This window comes from Protopterus annectens, chromosome 6.part0 (genome assembly GCF_019279795.1).
Source record: "Protopterus annectens isolate FY-2018-M chromosome 6.part0, PAN1.0, whole genome shotgun sequence".
Classification (NCBI taxonomy): domain Eukaryota; kingdom Metazoa; phylum Chordata; order Ceratodontiformes; family Protopteridae; genus Protopterus; species Protopterus annectens.
Window position 1 is genome coordinate 395862836 of NC_056737.1, and position 10610 is coordinate 395873445.

The 10610-nt window shown below is 39.0% G+C and overlaps 1 protein-coding gene across 1 annotated transcript in view; it reads right to left on the reverse strand.

Moving 5' to 3' along the window:
- The window catches only part of LOC122803845 (extracellular calcium-sensing receptor-like), a 130941-nt gene extending 120687 nt beyond the window's left edge, over positions 1–10254 (reverse strand). Inside the window, exon 1 of the mRNA XM_044073527.1 lies at positions 9997–10254. Coding sequence (XP_043929462.1) covers positions 9997–10254 — 258 coding nt within the window. The remainder of the gene's footprint in view (positions 1–9996) is intronic.
- Positions 10255–10610: the final 356 nt, after the last annotated feature.

Sequence of the window (10610 nt, forward strand, 5' to 3'; positions counted from 1 at the left end):
TGTGTATGCATATATCGGTGTTGGTGAGGGAAGGAATGGGTTGTTCGGTGGATGAGGGCAGGCAGGTGGTCGCTAATAGAGTCAGGAAGGATGCCTGAGTCTAAGATGTTGTTTGGGTGGGTAGTTAGGATCCAGCCCAGAGTAGATCCTGGAGGATTGATTTTGTTAGGTCTAGTGATAGAGTTAGTAAATTGAGTAAAGTTGAATAGATTGACAGATATGGCTGGATTATGGTTGTTAATTTTGTTCCAATCTATGTTAAAATCACCTAGAATGTAGGTATCTAGGTTAATATTAGTTGAAGCCCACTGGAGGATTTCTTCTAGAGTAGTGGTGTTGTTACCTGGGGGAATATAAAGGGATATGATGCAGATACTTTTATGATTATTCATTTGTAGTAAACCTATTACTAGTTCTGCATTATTGAACTGAGGAGTGGGATTTGGGTATGGAATAATGGGGAGTAGATTAGAGAATATCAAGGCTACCCCTCCACCTTTTCTATTCAAGCGGTCATATCTAAGGGCTTGGAAAAAAGGGGGTAGGATTTCTGAGTCAGAGATGCATGGTTTTAGCCAAGTCTCAGAGATGGCTACAATGTCAGGTAGGTTCTGGTTTATCCAGGCATGGAAGATAGTTGCTTTATTTCTTAGACTCTGGGCAGTGAGAGTAACTATTTTCAGGCTTCTGAGGCTGGTGGTATTGGTAGTTATTGGAGGGATGAGGTTGTTAGTAGTACTAGGTCCAGGGTTTGGGTATATATCACCTGCTAGAAATTGGCGGATAAAGAAAGGAGGTACTAGGGCATTTAGTTTACCTTTTGACTGTTGGGGACAATATGACAGAGGTTTAGGGAAGTTATGTTTTGTTGAGGTAGGTAAGATCTTTGGTTTAAAGTAGTGGAGAAGGTTGGGCTGTACTAATGAGGATGATATGGTATGGAAGTGAGGTATTGTGAGGGTGGGATGGGGGCTGGGAGTGGTGAAGTGGGACAGAAAAGAGGGGGATGAGGAGTGGAGGAATAGGAGGTAGTATGGTATAGTGAAACTAGAATTAACAAGGTGATAGAGGGGATACGAAGGGTTTGTAGTAGCGCAGAATGCATAATGAGATGGTATAAATTTGTAAGATAGAGTAGTATGGGAGGTATAATGTAGGTAGAGTGTAAGAGAGAGAATGAAGAAGGGGGTGTAGCATGTAGTGTGTAGGGGGAGTGGCCTTTAATTGATGGGTGGAGATGAGAAGAGGAGGGGTAGAGTGAGGAGGCCAGTGGCTGGAGTGGTGGAGGAAGGGAGGAGAGTACTGGATGGAATAAATGTAGGGGTAGTGGGGGCAGGTAGAATTTGGGGGCAGGGTAGGGGAGCGGAGTGAGCTCGCAGGCTCACACTTATGTCACCTAAAAAAATCACAGTTTGGCACAAACTAGTGTCTTAATCACAGAGTCCCCTGCCCTGACTGACTTAACTGTTGGGCAGATTCCTGGTGGTGTTTCCATGCTATGTTATACATGTAAGACTTGCCCCTGTGGATGTGACATCCTCTGCATTGTCTATGGAATGCAGCATGAAGGATATCTATGAATCCTGGTGCCTCAACACACACACACACACACACACACACACACACACACACACACACACACACACACACACACACACAAAATAAACCTCAGTTATTAAATATGATGTACAAAGATAGGGTAGTACAGCATATTGTCAGCTTATGCCCCACAGCAAGCTTGTAACAGCAAGAAAATAGTGTATTCAGGCAGCAGTTGCAGGACCAACTAGGTAAAGCATGGCAGAATTTATTTGTTGACATTTGTTTACCAGGAAAATCCAACTGGGGAAGAATCCATTTTCAGTGGAGGCCCTGGGAGAAAAGCTCCACAGAATAAAAATTACAACAGTAGATTAGTATCATTCAAAATAAAATATAAAATGGCAAGAGGAATAATCTAAAAATCAAACAAATCTATAGAAAATAAAAACCTGTACTTTGTGGTTTGGACTTTGATGTAAGATAGATAGATAGATAGATAGATAGATAGATAGATAGATAGATAGATAGATAGACAGACAGGTAGGTAGATAGATAGATAGATAGATAGATAGATAGATAGATAGATAGATAGATAGATAGATAGATAGATAGACAGATAGGTAAACAAATAAATAAATACTGTCTGTGCATGATACATGCATATGATATAAATAAGTATGAAAGAAAGAATATACAATTTAAATGCAAAATGAGATTGAAAAGAAAGAAAAAAGCTAGCATTGGTGTCAGAAGGTAAAGGAGTCACTCTACAGAGTCATATAAGGAAGGAAATATTCATGTTTGCATGTATGAAAGCAGAAATGTGTGTGCATGTGTGTGTGTGTGTGTGTGTGTGTGTGTGTGTGTGTGTGTGTGTGTGTGTGTGTGTGTGTGTGTGTCTAAGTGTGTTATAGAGAGAGAAATTAAGTGAGAGTGGCAGCAGCAGTTAAAATTAACAGGTCTCAACTCTAGAAATGTGGATAGAGCCTAAAATAACGGGGGGGGGGGGGGCAAAGGCTCAAAAATAGGAACAGATTTTAACACTGCTGTTACAAAATTAGAAAGTTGTTAGAATAAAAAGATTTGTTTTAGCATGCATTTTCTGAACCTCACATCAAATATATGTAATTATTTATTGTCTTCAATCCCCAGTGATTTACCAGCAAACCACAAATTTTATGAGTATTGGACAAAAAAAATGAAGCAAAAATCTGGACATTCTTTGAAAATCTTATATTTTGGATGTATAATACTTCCTCCAACAGTATTTACATATACTATAGCAAGTTTGAAACATTAGGCAGAGGAATTATTTTACATCAAAAATATATATATAAAAATAGCAATAATATACTAATAATAAAAAATAAGTAAAACAAAACAATGTTATGCACAATCTATTCTCTAACTTCAATAATATCCTCCAGGGTGTGTGTTACTGTGTAATGAGTGAATAGGTGAACTCTACAACAGTGCCCTGATTGGAGAATGAAAGTTCTCCAGTAGGGTATTAATGTACAAGCAATTCCCACTGAAAAATGAGTCCACCACTTCATGGCAGCATATCAAGCTGCCATGGAGCTCGGATACAAAAAACTAAAAAAAAAAAAAAAAAAACGAATCGCCACCATTATTTTACATTCTCTAAGCAGAACTTTTGCTGTTTAGCGAGTGTAAAATAAAAAATAAAAAAATAAAATAAAAAGTGTGTGCGTGTGTGTTTATGTCTCCGTGGGAGAGTGTTTGCATGCATGAGAGTAAGAGAGAGTTCGATTGAGCTATTATTTTATACTCGCTAAATAAAACAGGAAAAAAGTGTGTGAGTGTATTTGTGTTTATGGTGCTGTCTGTATTTGTGAGTGAGTGCGTGCAAGAAAGCAGAAGAGAGTGAGACCAAACGAGCTTTCCTCTGCCAGCAACAGCATCAGTTATGAGATTTCCGTACTTCTTGACCATACCTCTCAGCCTGTTAGTACAAGAAATCTGGACAAAGACACAAGTCACAGGGAAACAAAAGACCAAAAATAGGGACGGATTTTAAATATTGCTCTTATAAATTTAGAAAGTTGCTAGATAACAGGGTTTCCATTAGCATGCATTTTCTGAGTGAGATGACTACTGTCAACAGCAGCAGTAAAGAGGTTTGCATATCTCTGGACCTTTCAGCTGAAGACATCTGAATAAAGCCTAAAATGAAGGGAGGACAAACACACACCCTGTTGAGCATTGTTGCTTGTATAATGCCCTTCAAGGGGTATAGAGGGCCTCCATCTCTGGTGTCAGGCCAAAGAACACCCCTGGGCATGCGTTATTTGCACAGTAACATACACCTTATTGGGCATTATTGTTGGCATATTGTGAAGTAGTACAAGAGTTGTAGACAAATATAGCCAATAGGGAAGCAGAAATTTTGATCTGAGGCAGATTAAATAAGGACATTTGCATAAATTATCTGAAGACATGAGGAAAAAAAGATAAATTCTGGTATTACCTTGGTATAGTACAGGAAAAGTGCCAAGATTTGAAAAGGATTTCTTTTAGTACAGGCTTAAATGAATGAATGTTAGTAAATGACCTGACATGCTTTGGGATGGATTTCCAAAATTTGTCTATACAGTTGGAAAACAAGCTGTGCCATACAGATTTGTTTGGTTTATAAAATGCATTTAGTTATTTGTTAGTTGAACTAAGGGGTCTACTTGGAAGATAGTGGAAGAGGAGGATGCTGCTGATAGTTGGGCAGACAAAAAGGTTGTATATTATTTTGTATTCTAGCAGTAGTTCTGTGAGTACTTGGTGATGGGGTAATTCATCTTTCAGAAAAATTAATTGGCGTTGATAATGGCAGACCTAAATGCTCATACTGGGGCAGACAGAACAGGATATGAGGACAGCTTGAATCCACATGAGTGGACCAACATGAATAAAAAAGAGAGGCCATTCTAGACTGTCTGGGAAATGGCTTGATGGGGCCAACACATGGTTTACTATAACAGTAGGTGACAAGATTACATGCAACAGCTGTCAAAATGCAACTCAGACAGACTTCCTCCTAGTGATGAAAGAGCACCAGGGTAGAATCAGAGATTGCAAAGCCATCATCCGTGAAACTTCTGGCCCCCACCATAAACCACAGGTGTCTACAATTAGTTGCAGCAGGGATCAGAGAAGGCCCTAAGGTCAGCAAAGGCTCTGTTGAATACCTAGAAGGTAATTGGAGTAAAAGTGCAGGAGTTAAAGGAAATACTCAGGGTTTTAGTGTCTCGGGAAGAACAGAAAATAGTTGGAGTTGAAGAACAATGGCACCTCCTCAAAATAGCATGTGTGAGGACTGTAGAACAGATATGTGGCTGAGCTACGAGTGGAACTAAGGAAAATGGAAAGACGATGGTGAAATGTAGCAATTCAATAAATTAGCATAAGAAGAAAGAAGTGCAGGAAGAAGTGAGAGACAGAAGAGATGGACTAGGCTAAGAAGAAGACTGTTTGACTAGCAAAGAAGTTAATAGATCAGTGACAATAGCAAAGAGCAAGGCATTACAGAAACTCTAACAATTTCTGGAAAGTGACTCAGCAGATACCACAAAGAAATTCTATCAAGTTGAAAAGCAAATGCAAAAAGATAAAGAAGATAATTATCATACATCATTCAAAAGAGCTGCTAGCAGCAACCTGCTCACCAATCCAGAGGGCATGAAAGACAGACAAAATGAGTATTTCCTGCCGTCTCTTAATAAAAAAAAACACATAAAAGCTGTACTGCCTCATGTACAACCTATGAAGAAAGAGAAAGAAGAGCCGGCATAGAAGCAGTAAGAACAACACTAAGGACATTTTAGTCCAGGAAAGCAGGAGGTTTAGAGGATGTTATGATCAAGATATTGGGTGAGTTTTAGCTGCTCCAGTGGAGTAGAAAGATAAAGCCCTGACTACAGCCCAGCCAACCAGCTTCAATTAGTATCTCAGGCAACTGATGAAGGGGCAGGGAGGGATAGGTGTGCCCATCCTTGGTGAGGACGCTCGTTGGTGACATTTCATAAGGGGAGGCATGGTCCAAAGAGAGGAGTTACCCTTGGATGCACCTTGTGAGCATGAAGGAGGGGAAAGGGAAGAGAAAAAGTGGGTAGGACATATAAAAAAAATAGATAGAAACATGGGTGGCCAAGCCTCAAGGATGCTCTTAAGATCCATGAATGATCCCAGCAACATGAGAGCAAGTTGGGGACATATGAGGATGCTGATAGACCTGGCATAGATCTGAGTTATTGGTTTCACTTTACAATCCAGAAATACTGAAATACCGAAATTCAGTATCTCGAGACTGTAAAGCCGAACACTGGAAAACCCGAAATACCAAAAGCGCAAAATTCAAAATCGTGACTACCCACATACACACTCCACACACAAACAAGAACACATACACCTTCCTCCCTACACTACAAGCCAACAAAACACACAAACACAGCAACACAAACACATGCACAGACCCTACACATAACAAATGGGGGCAAGCCCCCCTGCACCCCCCACACCCCCGCTACTTATATATACTAACTCCGAGGTCGCACTTAAAACACAAACACACAAAAAATACCACTACACATTCTACACTCCCCTTGCACAAAATCTCCTCACATACATACAAATACCACCACTCTCAACACTTACACACTCACAATCTTACCTACCTACCCTGACCTGCACCTCAAAACTCCAAACACACTCACACACACTAAAATCCCTACCTAAAACCCCTAGTAAAACATCACTTACCTAAATCTCTAGCTACATCCACATACCATACCGCACATCATGAACACAGGGAATCCTACGTCACGTATGCATCTCCACAACCGCAGATTCAACACTTCCGCATTCAGTATTTCTGCATTCGGGATTCTGCAGTTTCGTGCAAGTGCAGTTTCAACACTTCAGTCTCGCGCTACTGAAATTCAATATTTCAGTAGTTCGAGATTCTGACGTGAAACCAATGTATTAGTGGACAGGGTAGTATAAATGAGGTCTGAGGGAACCAAAAAAGGTACTGGGTAAGTTTTGTGGTAAAGCACTCCTGAGGTTATTCATCATGGAATTGAGAGAAAGAGGTATACCAGATGACTGGAGAATAAGCTTTCTAGTGTCAGTGTACAAGAACAAAGGGACATTCACAACTGTGGAAAGTACAAAGGTATCAAATTCTTGTCACACTGAATGAAAGTGCTGGAGAGGATGATTTAAAAATGAATACAGATAATATTATAATGTAAGATGGGAGATGAGCAGTTTTAATTCTGATCAGAATGTGGTACAACTAACCCAATATTTGCAGTGAGAGATCAGGAGAAGAAACTATAGATGAGAAAAAAGCCCAACTACGCATTCCTAAATTTGGAGAAAGCATATGAGATGGTCCCATGAAGCTGATTTGGTACTCATGCATTGGTTAAAAGTCCCAGAAACTTTGATAGAATTAATGCAGGCTATGTATAGGTACCCAATGACAAAAATAACAAGTGTTCAGACTCACAGAGGCATTGCCAGTGGAAATGGGTGTATCAGGGTTCATATCTGAGTGCACTGTTGTTCATACTGGCGATGGATTACATTAACAAACAGGTCCAATGGGTCAAATCAAAAAGTTGTTTATGCAGATAATGTAACTCTGCAACCAGATTCTGAACAAAGAACTCAGCAAATAATAAGAGAATGGAATGCAAAACTGGAGGCATGTGGAATACAACTGAATACAGACAAGAAAGTTCTTCTGGCAGCAAATGGGGGAAATCACAAGAAGCTGAAAATGAAAACAAAAGGGGAAACAATAGAAAAGTTTAACATGTTCAATTGTTGTTTGAATAAAGTCTGAATGAGGTGGTCAAAGCTAGCATCAGAGGTGCTGCAGCCAACTGGCACAGACTGTCAAGGACAGTGTTGACAGAAGAGTGCCAAATAAGGTGAAAACTAACATGTACAAAAAGTAGCATGACCAGTGATTCTGTATGGCCTAGAAACCTAGATAGTGATGTCAGTGTAGTTCAGGAAACTTGAGGTGACAGAGATGAAATGCCTGAGTTGGGTGCTAAGGTGCTCACTGTGGGACAGATGAAGAAATGAACCAAAAATGAAAGTGGTGTGTGTCCATTCAGCAACCAAAATCACTCCATAGAAATCCAAAATGTCCACATAGTATTCCCCTCCATGTAGAATACCATCTGAACAAAGCAACAGTTCTTAAACAACACTACTTGAACACATAACTAAACAGTCATTGGCATGGCTCGTAAAATATTAAAATAAAATATGCAAATAAAAGAAGTACTTTGAAATAGTTGAGGTTAAGTGCTTTCATCCTTTCACATGTTAATACTAAACCAATGATCGTAAAGTTGCTATGGAAATGTTAAACATTACGTTGCTGAATTTCAGAAATAAAAATTCATTCAGATGATTAATTGAAACATAATGTTTAAACTACAAAAGTGGTTGCTCAATTTCAAGTTAAACTGATAGTTGGATGAAAAAAAATACTAGTAGAGAAATATCATATGTCATGCAACATGCCCAAATGAAGTTAAATGAAATAGATAAAAAAAATAAGGGACTTAGCCTCATATATATTGCAATAAATAATACATGTATAAAACCCTAAAACCCTAAACTGTAAACAAATAGTAGAATGTCATGATTGTTGTTCCTATTCTCAAAATTAAGATTTAGTTATTCTTTATCAAAGAACAGTATAATGCATATTGTCTTAATTAAAACCGACAGGAATGTAACTGTAAAAAACAGTCTTTAATGTACTTTCAGGTGTTTAAAATAAAACATTAAACCAAAGAAACATGAAACAAAAAATGTATATATGTTCATAGCTTGACATTCCTGACACTCTTTATTTTTAGTACTGGGGTAATTGAAATATGTTCATTTAATCCTGGAAAATTTGTGGCATTTAGTTTTAACTGCTGTTTTAACAATTTGTATTCCAGGAAATTTTCCCATTTGCCTCCCTTTTCATCCAGGGGGACGGTCTCCAAAATACCAAATGTAAGTTTAGTAAAGTTGCTATAAGTCAAGAAGTGTTTGTATAAAGCATTATTGATGTTTTTATTTTTGATATCGTAGTTGTAGTCATACATTCTTTTATGCAAACTACATTTGTTTTTTCCCACATAAAATATGGGACAGCCTGTGCATCTAGCTAGATAAATCACACCTTTTGTGGAACAATTACCTTTTGCTAAGTAAATTCTAGTGGTCTTGTGGATGTCTAAAACTATACTGTGTCCATAATGTACCTGCATTGGGTACATGAACCAGATTTCCTTGTTTGTTTCTACGAGCAATGCCAACAACCGTTTATTTATAAGTCTTGAATAAGTGTTGTTTAAGAAGTGTTGTTTTTTTCGGATGGTATTCTACACAGAGGGGAATACTAAGCAGGCATTTTGGATTTCTTTGGACAGATGAAGAAATGTGGACATCAAAACAGAAGCCAGAGTAGCCCCAGGTACAGAAAATATCAAAGAGCACAGATTACAGTAGTTAAGTCACATGTGAAGGAAAGCAGAACATGATTTGGTGAAGAAGACTTGAGAGAGACAAGATGGCAAGAGGAAATGAGGATGTCCAGCCAAGAAATGGATGGATTAGGTGAGAGAAGACCTGCAGCAATCAGAAATATTGTTAAAGGAGGTAGTAGAGTCACACTGAAAGGAGAGAGGTGGCAACAATTGATGAAGCACCCTTTCCCCATGTAAAAAATGAGAAGCGGGTTGATGATGGTGATGGTCCAGTAAATATGATATGCAAAGGATGTGTGCATGATATCATTAATTTCATATACAGAAGTTGGAAGCAGACTTGAAAATCTCACTGACTCATGGCTCTGCTGCTTATAAGGTAACATGCCTGATATTCCTACTATACACAACTGCTGCGGTGGTACAGCAGTTGCGTTGTTGCCTCACAGCAAGAGGTTCTCCCGTTCGATTCTCAGCTAGTGTGCGGGGAGTGCCTTCTGTGTAGAGTCTGCATGTACTCCCCGCGGTCGAGTGGCCTCCGAAAGACATGCGTGAATGGGTGTGCCTTCGCTGAAGGCTGGGCATCGGGCTGGCAACTCGGCACCATAAAAATCTACTGCCAATCATTAGCGGACCAGAGTTCTGCTGTGGCGACCCCTTACCGGGAAAAGCCGAAAAGACAAACAGCAACACAATAATGACAGTGAACACCTAACTCTCATATATACTCATACGAGTTTTTTATATAAACAATTGACTCTTCTAATTTTAATCATTCACACTTTCTTTTAGAATAGCTGCGTGTGCCCTGTATTATGATGCATCTTATCAACTCTGTAAATAGACAAAGTCATAAATTGTCGCAGTGATGTTTACAGCAAAACTCAGTACACTGACTTCAGAAATTAAATCTTTCACATTCCTGTATTACCTGTGGATGTCTATAGAGGCCTAAAAGTTTTGCCATAGGAATTGACATCAGGGAGTATGCATCTCCAATCACAGCAACAGCTGAAGAAACTGAGTCACAACAGTAATTTGGAACTGTAGTCTTCTGTCCTGTGAGCAACCTCATTGTGCCCTCGAGAGCTCCAGCAATAATTGTACAGGTGTCAAAAATGTGAAAGCCAAGTGTAACATTTGGCAGTATTTTGGGGTCTTTCTGGATCTCCTGAATTGTAAAAACCATACCGAGTAGCCTTCCATAGAACCTAATATCAAATCTTAAGAAAAATCAGCAAGGGTTTGCATGTAGTACTTAGCAGTGCAAGTGTAAATTCAAACTTGTGCATGAAGTATCTTAAATACAAGATCTTATTGATACGTTCAAAATACATGGCAGCTAGGAGTACACATGCAGACATATATATGCAAACACACACACACACACACACACACACACACACACACACACACACACACACACATACATTCACATACACATACACACAAAAACACACACATATGTTTTCCTGAATGTTCTGAACTGCTGAGAGTGCTGTTGCCCATTCAACTCCATTTTCTTAGATTTTTAAATCCCTACCA